Source organism: Mus musculus, chromosome 13, assembly GCF_000001635.26.
Source record: "Mus musculus strain C57BL/6J chromosome 13, GRCm38.p6 C57BL/6J".
NCBI lineage: Eukaryota > Metazoa > Chordata > Mammalia > Rodentia > Muridae > Mus > Mus musculus.
In genome coordinates this window covers 64,189,172-64,207,234 of record NC_000079.6, presented here as the reverse complement: position 1 = coordinate 64,207,234, position 18,063 = coordinate 64,189,172, and the positions used below count along the sequence as shown (strand labels likewise).

At 44.4% G+C, this 18,063-nt stretch overlaps 1 protein-coding gene across 7 annotated transcripts in view; it reads left to right on the top strand.

The window, feature by feature from the left end:
• The window catches only part of Cdc14b (CDC14 cell division cycle 14B), an 82,444-nt gene extending 67,754 nt beyond the window's left edge, over nucleotides 1–14,690 (top strand). For 3 of the 7 annotated variants that reach the window (XM_006517229.2, XM_006517219.1, XM_011244515.3), the window contains 2 exons: nucleotides 5,787–5,903; nucleotides 10,190–10,450. In XM_006517229.2, the coding sequence (XP_006517292.1) occupies nucleotides 5,787–5,903; nucleotides 10,190–10,409 (337 nt within the window). In that variant the 3' untranslated portion in view covers nucleotides 10,410–10,450. Of the gene's footprint in view, nucleotides 1–1,817; nucleotides 1,965–5,786; nucleotides 5,904–10,189; nucleotides 10,451–10,559 lie in introns of those variants that run through there. The other 4 variants (NM_172587.3, NM_001122989.1, XR_873438.3 and 1 more) reach the window with 3 other exon arrangements.
• Nucleotides 14,691–18,063: the final 3,373 nt, after the last annotated feature.

Sequence of the window (18,063 nt, the reverse complement as noted above, 5' to 3'; positions counted from 1 at the left end):
CCCTCTGTAACTCCACTTCCAGGGGATCTGTCATGATCACATGGATTTACATGCAGGCAAAACTCCAATGTACATAAATTAATTAAATCATTAAAAAGCTTTTGTTAGCTGCTGTAAAAATGCCCGGCAGTTGAAAGTGCTGTCCATACAGAGGCCCCAAGTTTGGCTTCCACCACCTAGATCAGGTACAATACAATCAGCTGTAGCTCCAGCTCCAGGAAATTTCTGCGTTCTCTCTCTCTCTCTCTCTCTCTCTCTCTCTCTCCCTCCCTCTTTCTCTCTCTCTCTCCCCTTCCCCCTCCCCCTCCCCTTCCCCCTCTCCCTCTCTCTCTCTCTCTCTCTTTCTCTCTCACACACACACACAAAATCTTTTTGCAAAAGTTCATATTAAATAGAACTTTCAGGAAATTTTACTCTCCACTCTGTTCAGAAAAGTGTTTTTTGGAACTCAAATCATTTAGTGATCTCTTTTGTTAGATAAACTGAGATTATGGAGTTCATAGCCTGAGGGTATATGGTGACAGAAAAGCACAAGAAGATTAAAATTTAAAGACCCCCGGAACTTGCAGGTGGCTTCAGATGTCCTACCATTCAGCAGATTGTGCAAGGCTCTTTGGACTAGAAGTCTGATGCTCTCAGAAATGGCTGAATGAGAACAGCTAGATGGTTTGGGGAGAGCTTAGTGGGACCTGCACATATATGTGTGTTCACACATGTGACGACATACAGCACAAGCACACACACAGGAAACACGAGGCCAAAACTGGGTATGTGGCACAGCACTTGGAAGGTGGTGGTAGGAAGATCAGAGGTTTAAGGGCACTGTAAACTACATAGAAAGGTCAAGGCCAGCCTGAGAAGTGGGAGACCTGAAGACAGAAGGAAGAGAAGGGAAAACATACCAAACTCTAGTGTGCACTAGTTACTTTTTCTGTTGCTATGATGAAACACCATAACCAGGGCAACTTAATAGAAGGAAATGTTTATTTGGGCTTAAGGTTTCAGGGCTTTGGAGTCCCCAGTACAGGGAAGCAACAGTATACGTGTGGTAAGCATGGCAGCTGGAGCCGGAAATGAAAACTTAAATTTTGAACTGCAGGCAGGAAGCACCGAGAGCTAACTGGGAATGGCAAGCCACCTTGAAACCTCAAGGTCCACGCCCAATGATATGTCTGCCCCTCACCTCCCCACCCCCAATCTCCCCACCCCATCCCCGTCGATACCACACATCCTACACCTACCCCAGCTGTCTCAACTACTTGAGGACTAAGTATTTAAATGCCTGAGGCCATGAGTACCATCTCAGAAACATACAAGGCCACAGTAGCGAAATTGATGGCTCTTGGTCAGGTGCACTTCTGTAATCCACATTGCCAATTGTGCCGTTCACTGGACCTCCCAACTGACTGAGGAGTGTTCTGTTTTTGTTCAGAGGCGTTCCCTGGTCGCAGTCACCCCTCCCCTGATCATATTAGACTGTCTGTGGGTTGTTTCTGTGTCCGTTTCTACTTGTGTTCAGGTGTAGTGTTTTGCATATCTAAGGATGGCCAGCTGGAGTACTGTCAGTCAGTATGATGGGAGATGGAGTCTAACCATTTGTTCCTGTGTGTTGAACCTGTTTAAACTAAAGTCAGCGTTTTTGTCTCAACAGAAGCTGGACCACCACCACCCTTGTTTCCTGCCCCTTTGCCATCACAGTCGCTGCTCTGGGCCTTTTAGGGTGTCTTAAATCCACAGGTGGCTCTATGTATTTTATTATATGATTTATTTTGGCTTCCCAATGTGAACATCTGTTCTTTCCCTTCCACCCTCTCCAGATGTCCCCTAGCTGTGCTGACCTCTGCACTGTGTAGTGTTGCCATCTGGTGGATTGTGTGTGACTACATTCTTCCCACCCTGCTGTTCTGTCTTGATGGCTTCAGAACACAGTAGCCATCTGGACCCTTTGACAGATAGTTTGCTGTGTAAGTTTCCTGTTCCGTTTCTCTCCTACCCTCCCCCCCACCCCCCTGTGTCCTGTGTGGTTCCTATGGTGTATGTGTTTCTCCTTCTGGCTCTCCTAGCTTTGTTGTTTTGCTTGTTTTCCAGGGCTCTCTTTCCGAATCTCTTCAATGAATGGGATGGTACCAGCAGGGGAGGGCCTCAAGGAGCCTTCTGAGTCAAGGATGTTAAAAATAACACCTAGTTTTGAAAAGTTGTACTAGCTATTCATAAATGTGGACATTGGAATAGTTTTCTCACCTGTCAAAAAACCAGGTAGTTGAGCCAACCAGCCTGGTTTCGTGTCCACCAGGGGGCTGTATTCACCTCTCGTGTTCAATGCCTGGAATGTGTCTTCAGTCAAGTGTGTCTCTCACCATTTCTGCTTTTAGCAAAGATTGGGCTTTGTTGCCTTAGAGGCTAGTGAGGATGGTGGCCCAATCTCTTCAGGTCACCTGTCTTGAGTCTATAGAACTGTCCATTCTTTCATCACATCTTCTTTGTGTTAAGTGAGAAAAGGAGAGGGGTAGCTGGCTGTCTCCCTTGCTTGTGTTTCTATAGTCTCTGGACTCTTCCTTCTCTTCCCCAAAATAGGCAGACCATCTTTGTTAGATTCTGTACACAAGTGTAATCTCCTGACATGTCATTCTCTCAAGGGAGACACTTGTCAGCAGAAAGCAGCAGAAAACCTCTGTGTGTAACATCACAGCCCAGGAACACAGAGGGAGACATGTGCCACACCACCACCATCCTCTATCTGTTTTCTGAGACCCTTCTTCATCATTTCATTCCAAAAATTTACTTTTCTTGTACCAGCTTGGACTTAGAGATTGCCAAAGCATTCAGAATTCCCTTCTAGGATCTCCTCCAAGTGAAAATCTGTCACAGCCAACCCTTGCCCTTTGAGGTTCTGTTGAGAGTTTCATGTAGCTAAGAAAGATTTAAAAAGGAATCAAGAGTCCACTAAAGAAAACTTGCTGAATAAATACTTATTTACAGTGGTGTTTCCTTGTATATCTTAGATGAGTTTATAATCTCACATTTCACTTTTTTTTTTTGCCCCCTCTATCTATTGAAGAACAATGATACCTTTTATAGTTAGTTCTTCCCAAACTATTCTAAGTGGCCAAGATGTTCTGAATGGGTAGGTGGAGTTGCTGCTAATAATATTTGTCTTCAGGCCCAGCTTAAATGTTGCTTTAAATGTTACTTCTACTGGCGAGCTCCTCAGAGTCCTCTGCAAGAGCGTTAGATTAGTCCTGTAGCTTATGTCACCACTACGTTTCCAGACCAAAACAGGGTGTTCCGTTTAGCCTGCCTACTGACTTGAATTAAAAGCTTTCTGTGACTGAGGTAGGTAACAGTGTGGTCTTCATAGCCACTCGCTCTTGGTGTGAGACTCTTCCCAAGAGGCTTAATTTGTGGGTAACAGTTCACTGCTCTGTGGTGACTGGCCCTGCTGTGAGCTGGTAGGTGAGCTTTGCCTTGTAGTGAGTTCCATCAGCTGGTGGCCTCGAGCCTAAGACCAGAAAGCATTTTATGTTCTCTATCTACTGCACACAGTGGGGGACAGTGCTATTAGAGAATGGTTCAGGGGCTTGTGGGGCATCCTACAGAAAGCTCTGTGGCAGTGATCCTCTAGAAAGCCATCTATGCATTTTGAGGCTTGGCAGGTCACTCCTGGTCCGTAAGACTGTTTTTCTAACTTTGCTGTGCATCTCGTCATTGTCAGTGTCTAAAATCTGCAGCTGCTGCGGCTTTAGAAATACCACAGACAGGGCAGCAGTCTATGGTTTGGGCACAGGGTCAGGAGGATGAAGGCAAACTTGGTTGGGGAAGAGAGAGAGAAAAGAAAAATGTATATTTTGTGTATTGATAGGAAGAACCATGTGAGCAGGGCAGGTGGCCCTCTCGTTCTGTCTGAGCAGCTCTGGGGCTTTCTCACTTTATTTAATGGATTAAGTGTTTGCTCAGGCCAGATAACCTAAGGCCTCCCCGGTGTGGTTAATACGTACTAAATTTCCTTCTGAGTTTTAAAGCTCCACAGAAATTAGTAACCACTAATATCATTATTTCACATTTGTTTACAACTGTTTCTTAGAAAAATAAATCAAGCAGTAGTAGATCTTTGTTTTGTGTAGCATTTAAGCATTTCAGTAATTTAAGAGATCAGGAGTAGGTTTCCTGAGCAGGCATTAGAGTGTGTGTGTGTGTGTGTGTGTGTGTGTGTGTGTTTTAAAAGTTACCAAGCGTTTGCCCTCAGATGGTCTGAGATGGGGGAGTGGTGGGCGTTACAGAAGAAGCCACTCATTTTTCTCCCTTGTAAAGAAGCAGCAGAGGGAAATGAAGTACACACACTGCCAGAAGCCTGGAGAAATCAGCAGGTGGATTTGGTTGCCTTAAAGCAACATTCTAGATTCATGTCCTTATGAGATAAATATTTCCCCTGTGATTGTATTAACAGAAATTGTAACAGTTGGATAAGAGAAGTAGCATTAATACTCTGTATAGCCCAGTACAGGGTAACCCTGATCAACAACTAACAGAATTTTTTAAGGAGAGGGTCTTGGAGGTTCCCAACATGAGGTATGATGTATAAGGCTATGGCTGAGCCAGCCAGTCCTCTTATTGTTAACACATTATGTCCGTATAAGTGAGTCCGCATGCCCAGTAACTATGCATCTTGATAATATGCCTACTAAAGTGTTTAATTCATTTTAATAAGCCCTGTTTGGGGAAGGAGAGTTCCTTGGAGCAGCTCGTTCCTCCTTGAGGCACCGAGTCACATTTCTGTATGTGCCTACAGTTTCTGCTGAAATATTTCAGATGAGCTTTGAGAGTTGAGCCGATTCACCAGGGCTAGACTGCTCTTCTTGTACAGTCGGAGAGCCAAGCAGAGAGCTGTTTGGCTTCCTCTGGAAGCTTTGCTGCAGTGGAGGAGCCAGGGTTGTCAGTCACCCGGGCACGACAGCCTGTGAAGTAGATGCCTCCTTAGTTGGAATCATCTCTTTTTACTCTCTTACAGGCTGCTTTCCCAATCGTAGGAAAATTTACTCTGAAGGGAGGAAACTTTTAAGTCAGTGTTTTCTCCTTCATTGATGCGAATACATCGGTGCACATGGCTCTGAAGCAAAGAGTCAACAATTTTTGATGTTTTCTGTTATTTTTCTTCTGACAGTTTACTGAGAATTACTTACAGAGAGTGTGCTCTGTGTAGCCGATTCTTTCTGATTCACGATTTTTCTCCTGGGCAGTCTTCTGTTAAGAGAAGGCTTTTAGATTTTAATTAGGACAAGTTTCACAGCATTTAAGTAATTGTAGTCTTGTTATGATACTTAAAGATTTAGTAAGTAGTTATGATGCAGACAAAATTGAAATCTCGCTTGAACATTTAAAACTTTGCTTGCCATAAAATTATTACTTTGTTGTTTATTATACTTTCTTTCTTCGCTGACCAGTGAATATTATGTAGCTGTTTTGCTAAATTTATATTTAAACACTTTAAAAGGGTTTATGACTTGTCTTTGTGACTGTAATTTGAGACCCTGCTTTGACAGGTTTGACGAATAGGTTTCTTTGGTTTGTAAATTGTACAGAATGCCAGGTCATTCATTTTCCCCAAAGCAAAGCACCCTGGCTACCTCTGTAATAACCTTCAAAGAGAAGTGAGATGCTTGGTATAAAAATGTGCTTCAAGTTTGTTTTGTGTATAAATGGCAATGTTATTGTGAAAAATTGCCTCCTCTGTCAATTATTTAACAGTTGTTTTAGTGAATATAATCTTACCTTTTTTCAACTGTTTTCAGAGTAATTCTTCAGTCCAGTGTTCAGAGCTGTAAAACCCCTGAACCTAACCTTTCTGGCAGTGCAGGCATTACTAAACGAACCACCAGATCTGCTTCGGGGAAAAGCAGTTTTAAAAGGTGAGAAAAGTCTCTCATTCTGGCAAGTCTCATGTTTGTTTCCAGTTCACTCTTCTGGACCCTGCTTCTGGAGACTGACATGAAGATAGGAAGTTGGAGGCTCTGTGATGGGAATGGAGGCTGCTGTGTTAACTGGCTTTTCAGAGCAAATACCTCTTGTTGGAAGTGTGGTCTCTGGCATGGTTTGATATGGGGAAGCTGAGAGAACTTTGCCTAAGTGCTTGTTGCTCCTCTTCTCCCATATCAGATAGAGCTTAGTGAGTCATGGCAGAGCCTCTGGGCTCTCAACCTGACCACGGGTTCTCCTGCCGCGGTGCTTCCCGACACCTGCCACTGCTCTCCCCTTTATCTCCTTGGTTGTTACTTCTACCTACTCTAGGCTCTGAGAATGTTCTCCACCATCTCTGGATGTCTGTCATAAACCAAAGTCAGACATGTCATTCTCAAGTTATTCCTAGACCCAGCCCCTGCCAAGCAAAGAAAAGACCACACCATTGCTCCTTCCTGACCTGTGAAAAGCAGCTGCCTTGATCATGCTTGGGCACCATCACTTGACAGGGGTGACTTCACTTGTTTTTGTTTTTTGTTTTTTGTTTTTTTTGAGAGAGGGTCTCTTGGTGCAGCCATGACTATCTCATAGACCTGCTTACCTCTGCCTTCCAAATGCTGTGATTAAAGGCATGCACCACTACCATCCATCAATACTTCACTCTGAAATCGGATGGCTCTGAAGAAAAACAGGGCCAGATTCTACATTCTACTTGACTCTTTTATCAGTTCTTGTTTGTTTGTTGGACGCTTTCTCACCTTCATGACGTAGGTCATTGTAAGCTCATTGATGTGGTCCACCATCACTGTCCCAAGAGCTCTGGGCACTCTGGATTCTAAGGAATGCTTTTGAGTTTTGTTACTTTTCCTTGTTGCTGACTTTATAACATTTCACTTTGGAGTGAGAGCCTCCTGAGAACAGAAAAAAGAACAACCTACGTGGGTACTTGAGAAACTTCAGTCAGCCGCTGACTCAGAAAGTTGGGATTTGATCTTAAGGATTTTATGTGTGTGGAGTGTTGGTTACCACAGAAGCCAGGAAGCATTATTTTTAATTAGATATGTACTTAGGTGTTTGTTTCTTTTATACTGTAGTTCCAACTTGACAAGAAAAGTAGGAATGGGTCAGATTTAGGTACACTATATAACATAGTATCTGAGTTCTGACAGAAAAATAGGAGATGGGCCGAGTTGTGCCCATTTAATTTCATTAATTAATGATGAATCAGGAACCATTTATTTACTGATTGACAGTGCTGATGCTGGAACTCAGGGTTTCATGTGGACAAGACAAGTGCTTTACTACTGAAGTAAATACCAACCCGAGTTATGTCTTAAAAGATAATTTAATGACTCGGATAAATGCTTCTGAAACAAGTAAGATAAATAAATAAAATTCCTATGTAAAACTTCTGAGCTAAAACTCCAGTTTGAAAGTATACACTATGGCCGGGTGTGGTGGCGCACGCCTGTAATCCCAGCACTCGGGAGGCAGAGGCAGGTGGATTAATGAGTTCGAGGCCAGCCTGGTCTACAAAGTGAGTTCCAGGACAGCCAGGGCTATACAGAGAAATCCTGTCTCAAAAAAAAAAAAAGAGAAATTATACACTATGACATATAGAGAAAAGTGTATCGTCATAATTATTTCAATATGCAAATTTCTAATTATGCATACAATTGAAGCACAAAACCCCCCATGCTTCTTGATTCTTCTTGGTGTGACTGTTGAGGCTTTAGATTCCAACTTTTCCATTAAGTTAATAGGAAATGCAAATACCTTTTATGTGCAGTCAGACTGTCAAAAGTTCCCTGTGAATGGTGGCCTTTAATTCCAGCCCCTAGGAGACAGACAGGGAGCCTGGTCTACATAGCAAGGTCTAGGTCAAGTAGGGCTATGTAGTGAGACCTTGTCTCAAACCAGAACATTAGCTGTGTCAGAAAGTGTGGTGTCAGTGTTGATATCTAAGTGCTCGAGCTTTTGGTATAATTAATCCAGTAAGTCTTGCTCATTTGATTCTGAGTGATAGAATTTAGCCCAAGCTTTGAACGACACCATGCCTATTCCACCGAGGAAGGTTGACTATGCACTACTGATCCTTATATCTAGGTTTCTTGGCTGTGCATGGCCCTCCTGTGACCTCCACTTAGCCTCCCTGGATAGTGGTTTCTGATTTTCAGTGAGCTCCTCCTGAGGTCCTAGATTGGATGCTTTGAGGATTCTAAATAAGCTGGGTTAAATGAACTGGACCAAAGTGCCTTTCCGGAATTTGGGGTAGAGATAAGCCAAAGAGATTTGGAAGTTGAGGTAGGAGTACTGTGGCCTATATTCATAGTACTTTATTATCACTTCTAGCCTACAAAAGAAAGGCGCACGACTGTGCACGGCATTCCACCACTTCTAGGAAATAAGGAGAATCAGAGATTTCCAGGATATAGCCTGCATTTAACCTGCTGAATAATGTTCAGCTTCTGTTTACAGGGTATTAAAGGAATGCCCTCTATATACCATTAACATTGGTATATAATCTACTCCAGGAAAAATATCTCAGCTGAGATGATTGGGTAATTCTAACATACTTAGTTGAAGTCTCTTCTCTTTAAACAATAGCCCCCCCTCCCCCCAAAAAAAGCACATCAAAACAAAAATTACAATTTCTTTCAATGTCTGTCTCCCTTCAGGCTCACCAGGCCTCCTGGTTCTTTTGTGGGAAAGTCCCTCTCTGTTCCAGGTCCTTGCACTCACACATCTCCTGCGATGGCAACATTAATGTTTAATCCCCCCTCCCACACACACACACAGAGGCTTCTAGGATGGAGATTCTCGCCAACCTCCCTTTGCACTGAGTGGACTCCTGAGTTTTGACATTGTATCAAGAGAGACTTCAACTTTCAGAGACTTTCCCAGCAAAACCTCTTAAAAGATTGGCTACTTGCGCTGAGAAAATGGGTGGATTATGATAGAGGAGATGGGCGGATTTGCTGTTGGAGGAGAAAAACCACTGTGCTCCTCCTATGAGATGGCCTTCTTGTCTTATGTCATTTGGATGGAAGCCACATGCATTCAGAAGTCCTGGGGCTTCTGTGTCGGAGCACACAGCTTGTGTGGGATGGAGTCGTTTGGTTGGTGCTGTGTTTCTCATTTTCATTTGTCAGGCTCTGAAGGAAGTTCGTGGGTTTCTACACCTCTCACTTTCTACTAGGACCATAAATCTATTATAACAGCTCATAACTGACATAATGAATTGGCTTTTTTCCAGCATTCCCATACTAACTCTGAAGCGCTCTCTCAGAGCAAGCCTTGAACACTGTCACACCGGTAGAGGGCTTGCCGGTGCCTTGTGTGGGCCATTCACCCCAGTTCACAACTCTTTCTGTAGCTCTTTACTCCTGTGTTTCTGGAAGCTTGTAAAGTTTCTTTTGGGCCATCTTTTCTTTTTCCATTATTTCATCCCATTTCCTGAAAAATCTCTCTTGTCCCAATGACCTTCTTTATATTTAAGATGCATCACTCTGCTTCTGCCACGATAATGCCTGTGGCTCCGGGAAACTTGTACTTACAGGTGTGATGCTCAAGGCCCTTCATTGCTCCAAACTCATGCCTTGCGACCATCTCCGTGGAGTGCCTGCCTGTACTTCCTGGGCTTTCTCTAAGTCCTTGCTGTGGAATTCATTTCCGTCTTGCCTGTCATTGCATCATAGCTCTCTGGGCCTCAGCTCCTGGTTTCTGTTCCGTTGCTTCCGGGATTTCATATTTCATCGGCCATTATCTCCAGGAACCCCAGGATGTTCTCCCTCTATTCTTCTTAAGCTAACATCCTGTGGAATGGCAGATACATTTCCACTTGACTCGACCCAGAGATTGTCTTTGCACTCAAGACTCTCTGCTCCAGTGTGTAAAAACTATGCACCCAGTTCGGGTCAGTCTTCGCTTTCCAAGTGAGGGTCGTCTCCGGATCAGAAGTAATTTCATAGGTGGGTTTGTCTTTTCTCATTTGTACTTTCTTCTTTTCCTTTTTCTCTGAAAGTTGCTAATGAGTTTGAGGTATAACAGCACATTGTGGGAGAAAGAAAGAGAGGAAGGGTGAGTTAGGTTGATTTTGGGTGAGCCCAGAGGGGCCCTTGGCTGTCCCTGCCCAGATCTCTTTACAGACAGGCCAAGTGCTCCAAGAGGATGGGCCTGGCTCGAAACCACCCAGTAATTCCTCTTTATCTCTTCCTTCTCTCCTCTTTCCCCACAGCCTGGCTCCGTGGAGGGAGCGGAGGAGAAGGAGCGCTTTGCAGCAAATGCCCATGCTGGCCTTATGGTACCTGCCTTGCTCTGCTGCCCATGCCTGCCTGTCTTTGTTTATTTCTATTGCTTTTTTTTTCCCCTCCTTTAAACAAAATTTGAACTTTTCTCTGCCCTGCCTTTCTCTCCTGTCTGCCTTTTTATGGTTGATGTTGTATTGTCTCTTCTAAAGGATGCCATTAAAAATCACACCTAGTGTGTGCTTTTAGCATGCCGATGTTCTCCTTGTGTTGCCCTCCTTGTCTTTGAAATTTTCCTAAGGAATACTTTAGAGTCTTCATGGTAAATCTCTCTCTCTCTCTTTTTTTTTTTCTCCTCAGTCCAGCCATTTCAAGGACTAAGACAGTCTTACGTTAAAGTAAAAAAACGGTGACCAGCACTCCAGGGAAGACTAGGAACAGAAAACCCAAAAAGGATTTAGCCAATCAATCTGAGAACAAAGCAGACTCTGCAATGGCCTTAGCTTCTTACCACATAAGAAGTTCATTCAATGAAGAAAATGTCACTGGCCTCTCATCCACTCACTGACTCTGGGGTGTGGTTGAACCATTTGAGGGCCTGACTCTCCCTTTTGTTATCTCAAGTTGGACAAAAGCTGCTGTTGTGAACTTAGTCTCAGGTGTCAATATCCTGTCCTCTGCCACCAGAGAGTTGTCTGGTGAGTGTGGTACATGTGTGTGTGTCCCTGTGATGGCAATCATGTTTGCTGCTGGCCTCCAGAAGAGTTGAGGATCTGATGGAGATATCTTAGGTATTTATTTTTTGTTCAACCTTGTGACCCTGACTCGCAGTTTATAAAGATGAAAGAGATGAACATCCCACCAGTGGTACCCTCCATCTTCAGGTATGATTTGGTACAATCAGCTTCACTTTCCTCTTGTTAATCCTGTTGTGATGTTCACTGTGTGAAGTACCCAAGCTGCTTGTTTTTCACCAAAGAGTGCTTTATTAACAACCTGTGAACACTGCATTTAAACACTGTTGTATGTTGTTGTGGTTACTGAAAACCTGCTAGGAAATGTTGAGAATGTTGGAACCCTTTCTCAGTTACCTGGTTCCTACAAATCCTTCCTTGTGTCATTTTAGGATGAAGATTTCAGAGCTGGGATGTTGTTGGGTTGCTCAGCCACGTTATAATTGTGTTTACTTCATTACATCAAAACCAAACATCAACCCTAGCATTTTCCTTTGGGAAAGCATCCTAAATAATGGTGGCTTTAACAACAAAATTGTGAGCCTTGCTGTATTGGCGCACGCCTTGAATCCCAGCATTGGGAGGCAGAGGCAGGTGGATCTCCAGGTGGAGTTCCAGGCCAGCCAATGATACACAAGGAAATCCTGTCTCAAAAATAAAACAAAGCAAAACAAAAAAACCAAACCCAAAATCCCAAAATTGTTAACCCTTTGTAGAGTCTTTCTCTGTAACGCTGTGGAGTTTTTTCCTTGTGATCCACAGTTTGATTTTAGTGACAATCACTTGCTTCTGGAGTTAGGCTGTTTGTGTAAGAGATCTCACTGTTGCCTTTGGTTAGGGAATATGACTAGAAACTGTAGTGTGCCTTTTCTCTTCACCCTGCTGGAAGCCAGCAGCACCCGTGCCATGAAGCAATTGCAAAACCAGAATTTATCTGCTGCCACAAAAAAAAAAAAAAAAAAAAAGACAGAGCCCATAATTAGAAAATACTCTATAGTTGTCTTGGTTACTTCCACAATTGAGGCTAATGGTTTTTTGACTCTCCCAGTTTAGAAACTGGAGAAATGCAATATTGAAAGCCATTGACAGCCAATGCCTTCCCAAGACAGGTGAATGTGTCAGGTGAGCAGGCAATCCCACTTGAAAAGCTGCCTTCCTTGTAGTTGATATTGACAGGTTAAAGTCTAGTTAATGTAAAAATATTGAAAGACAATAGGTCCCCCCTTTCAGTGTTTCTATCCTCAAACTGCATTGGTTGGCCTTGGATTGGAGGCATGAGGATTCAATGTAAATCCACACAAAGAGCCCCCCTTCCTAGGCAGCACGTAGCTTTCAAACAACGGGAAAAAACAGTTAAGGTAAAGTTTGTTATCTCTGGATATGAATTGGATTGGATCTAGGTAGGAGGGCAAACGTTTCATTTACCAATCATGCTCAATCAAACTGCCTAAGTCTAAAATAGAACCTTCCTGGGTGGTTCTTCCTTCCCTGAACAAGCTAGGCCAGGCACCAGGAGACAGAAGGAGACTCCATTCCATCTGAACTAAGCTAGATTTGTTCGCATGGATCAGAATGAGTTGGTCAGGGCCTGCCCACACTGGCTCGTGGTCTGCAAGTTTGGGAGGAAACCACCTGGGCTTCAGAGATGACCACAGTGCTTTTTAAAAGGCACTTTTTTGTGTTTGCAGCTCCATTCATCTAGAAGTGCTGCCACTGTGGCTCTTCCCTGCATTTAACTCCCTTGCTAAAGTTACTTAGGAAACGTGAGTTGGTGAGGACACATTCATTTCTAGGAAAAGCTACTTGATGTTGTCTGGGCAGGACTGCTTAGCAACTGACCACCAGTGACATCAGGACCCAGGAAGTCTTTGATCAGACTAATGGAAAGTCCTTCCTGTTGGGAATTAGTGGACAACCTCTCCCCAAACTACAACTACCCAGAAACTTCTGGGATAGAAGACCCTGTAGCTATAAAGCATGACTCAGTAGATATGGGATGGAGGGGCCCCTTTAACTTAAGAACTTTAAATGCCTTTGTAAGTGCATCAAAGCTTCTTCCAGCAGAATGAAAATTAGAAAAGTATATTTATAGGTGCCCTTGACGCTTTTGGGGAACGCATACTATCCAGAGTCTAAGAGAAGAATGTCTGCATTAGCTGAGCTGAGGGCTTATAGACAGATTGTCTTAGGGTTTCTATTCCTGCACAAACATCATGACCAAGAAGCAAATTGGGGAGGAAAGGGTTTATTCGGCTTGCGCTTCCATGCTGCTGTTCATCACCAAAGGAAGTCAGGACTGGAACTCAAACAGGTCAGGGAGCAGGAGCTGATGCAGAGGCCATGGTGGGATGTTCCTTACTGGCTTGCTCAGCTTGCTCTTTTATAGAACCCAAGACTACCAGCCCAGGGATGGTTCCACCTACAAGGAGCCTTTCATCCTTGATCACTAATTGAGAAAATGCCTTACAGTTGGATCTCATGGAGGCATTTCCTTAACTGAAGCTCCTTTCTCTGTGATAACTCCAGGTGAGTCAAGTTGAAACAAAACTAGGCAGTACACAGATTAATACAATTCTGAGGCCCAGCTATAACTCTTGATTTGAGGCAAGAAGGACGGACCCTGAGTAGTGCCACAATCAAGGGTAGCAGTATTTGTCGAAACTAACATGGCCACATGCTGCTCTTCCTCATTAACTCCCCAGCTTTAATTGGTCCCCAAAACCTAGTTCTATCCATTGCCCTGCCCTGCCCTACTGCCCCCCTGTCGGGTGGCTTCTACCTCTTGGCTTGGGCCCTGACAGGTCACAGGGGCTTCCAAGCGTTCTCCTGAGGCTCTTTGAGCACAATCAGGTCTGTCGACCTTTCCAGCTTTCTGGGTCTGGAATTCCTCAGGCCTTTGTTAGCTTGAATAGCTGTCTGTGACAAGTGAGTATGTGTTCTAGAAACATCAGCTGTTTTTCCTCACATATTTTTTTTAAAAGTTCTTACTTGCATTTTGGAAAGCAGTTGGTCAGAAACCTTAAAACCTATTTTTTTTTTTTAAGCTGGGCAATTGTAGCAGGCAGATCTCTTGTGAGTTCAAGACCTACCTGGTCTTCAAAGTGAGTTCCAGTATAGTTAGAGCTACACAGAGAATCCCTGTCTCAAACAAAACAAAGCAAAACAAACAAACAAACAAACAAAACAGATAATACAAACTATATTTTAAGATTTCTCTCCCACTGAAGTGACCTCTTGAGAATAGCCACTGTTCTTGCATTTCTTCATAAATCTGAGTGTTCCCCATCTCACTGAGTGGAAATACTACAGATACATTTAAAAGATCGCCTATACTGTGTAAGAAATTACCTCCTGATGATCCAGTAGAACTCACTGTGGATAGACACGTCTGTCAGATTACGGTACTGCAGTTTTACATCCATTGTTTGAAGACTTTATTGTACACTCATGTGCAGATGAAGTTTTAAAATGTTACTGACGAGTCACCATTTGATCAGTCATTGTCTTGATATTTTATTAAATTGTATATTTCTAATAATATTTTTTAAAGTTGAGAGAACTGGTTGGATGTTTATTCTCCTGAAGGTATTTTTAAGATAAAGCTTCACCATAGCCTGTAAACTTGGCACATAAGTAGTTTTTGATACTTTTTGTTGCATTTGAAAAATCTTGTGTATTGTAAAATGGTTTTATACAAAATACTAAATAGTAGAAATTGTATAATTTACAATCGTATAATTAAAAATATTAAACAGTCTTTTGGTTTGTTGTATTCACTTACTGAGCATGCCTAATAGATAGCAATTTAATTATGAAATGGATCTAATTCTTAGTTTACAGAAGGCATCATGACAAAGTACTACAGACTGGGTGGGACAAGTAAAGAAAAATGTGTTCCTTCTTGGTGCCAGAAGCATGAGGCTCTGACCAAGATGTCATCAGGATGGGTTTTTCCTGAGATGTTCTGTTCTTTGCTTACTCATGGACACTTCTCACTGGACTTCATATGCCCTTTTTCCTCTGTACTGCCCATCCCTGGTCTTGGAAGCTTAGCAGTGAGCATGGATTAGGACCACCCTCCTGGCCTCATTTACATTTGCCTCTTTAAAGGTCCTGTCTCCAGATGTAGGCAACTGTATGGTACAGAGGGATTAAGGCTTCCGGAACTCAATTTCAAAGTGTCCAGGAGGGGAGGGAGTGACTTCCTGCTGTGAGATCACTCCATGTGCACCTCTGTGCCAGCTTGAATAACCTGGAGATTTGATGGTTAAGACTTAGGAGTCCTGTAGGCCATTGATCATGATTTGTAGCTTGGCCTGAGGAAGCCCTCAGGCTCCCTGGGTGATCTGCTTTATAAAGATTGATTTTAGTCCTCTGTTTCTGATATTTTTGGTATGTAGTCTCATACACCTGAGTGTGATAACCCACATTGTCTTTACCCGAAGGTGAGAACATGTTTGATGCAGGTAAGTCTTGGCTTGTACAGAGGTCTTGCCTAAGGGATTGTGAGTGGAAAGATAGGCAAAAAATGCTACCAAGATGGCGCAGCAGATAAACGCATTTCCACAACAGGCCTGGTGACTTAAGTTCTATCCTAGACCCACATAAAGGTAGAAGGAAAGAACTGACTCTGCAAACCATCCTCGGCTCTCAACAGGATGTACACGCCCCAATCCCAACACACACACCAGCCCCCCACAGGATGTACATGCCCCATCCCAACACACACACACACACCAGCCCCCCACAGGATGTACATGCCCCAATCCCAACACACACACACACACCAGCCCCCCACAGGATGTACATGCCCCAATCCCAACACACACACACATACACACACACACACACACACACACACACCAGCCCCCCACAGGATGTACATGCCCCAATCCCAACACACACACACACCAGTCCCCCACAGGATGTACACGCCCCAATCCCAACACATACACACACACACACACACACACACACCAGCCCCCCACAGGATGTACATGCCCCAATCCCAACACACACACACACCAGCCCCCCACACGATGTACATGCCCCATCCCAACACACACACACACACACCAGCCCCCCACAGGATGTACATGCCCCATCCCAACACACACATAAAACATCTCTTAAAAAGCAAAGCCAGGAGCCAGGCGTGGTGGCGCACGCCTTTAATCCCAGCACTTGAGAGGCAGTGTCAGGCGGATTTCTGAGTTCGAGGCCAGCCTGGTCTACAAAGTGAGTTCCAGGACAGCCAGGGCTATGCAGAGAAACCCTGTCTTGAAAAAACAAACAAACAAACGCAAAGCCAGTTTTCAAGCCTGTGTTATATCCTGCATAAAGGAGCAGTTTGCTAGAATCATCTGGAGCCCAGACTGTTTTGTACAAAACTTAGCTCTGGCCATTTACTTCTTGATTAGGCTTAGTCAGCCTACATAGTTCTGTTTCCACTCATGAGATGAGGATAGTAAGATTCCAGCTGGGATAGGATGTGAGTGATGTGCGAAAATGCCAGGAGCCACTCAGTGCAAGAGCTTGGCATGTACTAATATATCTGTATTATGTTCAATGAAAAAATGAAAATATTGCTATAATGCTTTTCAAATAGATGGTGACAGCTCCCATTAGCAGCTCTTGGGACATGCATGTGCTAGTTAGTAAAATAACAGGACATTGACCCCTAATACTGAGGTCATGGGGTCTCTTCCTTTTTTCCATTATCCAGTGTTTTTTGTTCTTGGTGGTTGGCACAGTATGACCTCATCTCTATCATATTTGGTGGGGCAGTTGGGGGGAGGGGTGGACCTTTCTGGGCAACCTGTACAGTGTCCTTCCCAGCTCCCTTTCTGAGGGTACTGGTTGTGTGTTGGTGTGTAAGTCCTTACGTGCTGCCCTGTACCACAACTGCTGCCTTGTCTTGTTTCTAACTAAGTCTCGTCTTTTTGCCAGCAAGTCTGCGTGGCTTTGACGAGCTTCTGGATGAACAATGTTCTGTCCAAACGGAAATGGCCAGGTAAAGGAGCCCTTGGCTTGGAGGGCCAGATCTACCAGATCTCATAGAGAGCTACCAGTGATCGCCGGGGCCTCACAGAGCAGCATGGTTTTGGAACAGAGGCTCTGGGTGGGAAGAGAAAGCGGAGGAGGAGGTGGTGCAGGTTGGTGGGTGGTGCTTGTGGAACAAATCTCAGGTCAATTCTTCCTTATGTAGGAACAGTGCCTAGAGAATGCAGGGTGTCTAGCACAGCTCCACCCACACCTATTCAGGGCCTCAGGCTCCCAGCCATTGGACAGTCCCATTCCCTTTTCCCCCAGCTTCTGCTACTTCAGGGGGTCCAGCTGCCCTCCACCCCCAGAATGGCTAAGTGGATATAGAACTTTTGTTAGAAGCATCAAAGCAGTGGCCCAAGTACTCTAGGGATCCCACTGAGATAGCGATTCCTTGCCCTTAGATCAGTGGGAAGAAAAAGGACCTCACTTAAGAGAGAGTGGAGAAGCAGAGAGAGCTTCTAAGGGCGGAGCTTCCAGGATGGACCTCAGGTTGTCTAGCCAGCTGCCTTCCTGCCTGACAGCTAGATGTCTTCGCAGTAACCTGTGCCTGTTATCCCCAGCCCCTGGGAATGGAGGAGGTCTGCTGAGGGTCCAGCGGGAAAACATAGGAAACACCTTAGGCTTGGGGTTGGCAAGTCCTCTGGCATTGTGGATTGGCAGGACAGGATGGGAAGGAGCCAGTGGCAGTTCTGCAAAGGTCTCACCGGACGTGCCTTGCCTTGAGCACAATGGCTGGCCGTGGACTGGGGATGAGAACAGATTTGAGAACAGCTTAACCATCTCCTCCTTTTCCAGTGATGGCTGGCTGTCTCGGGCTGTAACCTTTCTAGACCGGCTATTGATGTGGCTTGGGGTCCGCAGGGCCTAGCCCTCCAGCCCTCTCGAGGTCCCTTCTGACTACGGACGGTGCTGCTCTCCCCACTGCGATTCCTTGTCCTGTGCAATGTAAGCCTGATTTTTTAGGCTGGTGCCTCAGCCACCCAGCAAATGTGTCTGTCTCATTCTTCCATTATTTCCCTTGGGTGCCACATCACCTCTGTTGATGGTTGAGAGGGGGGCCAACTCCAAGCCTGGTGAGTACC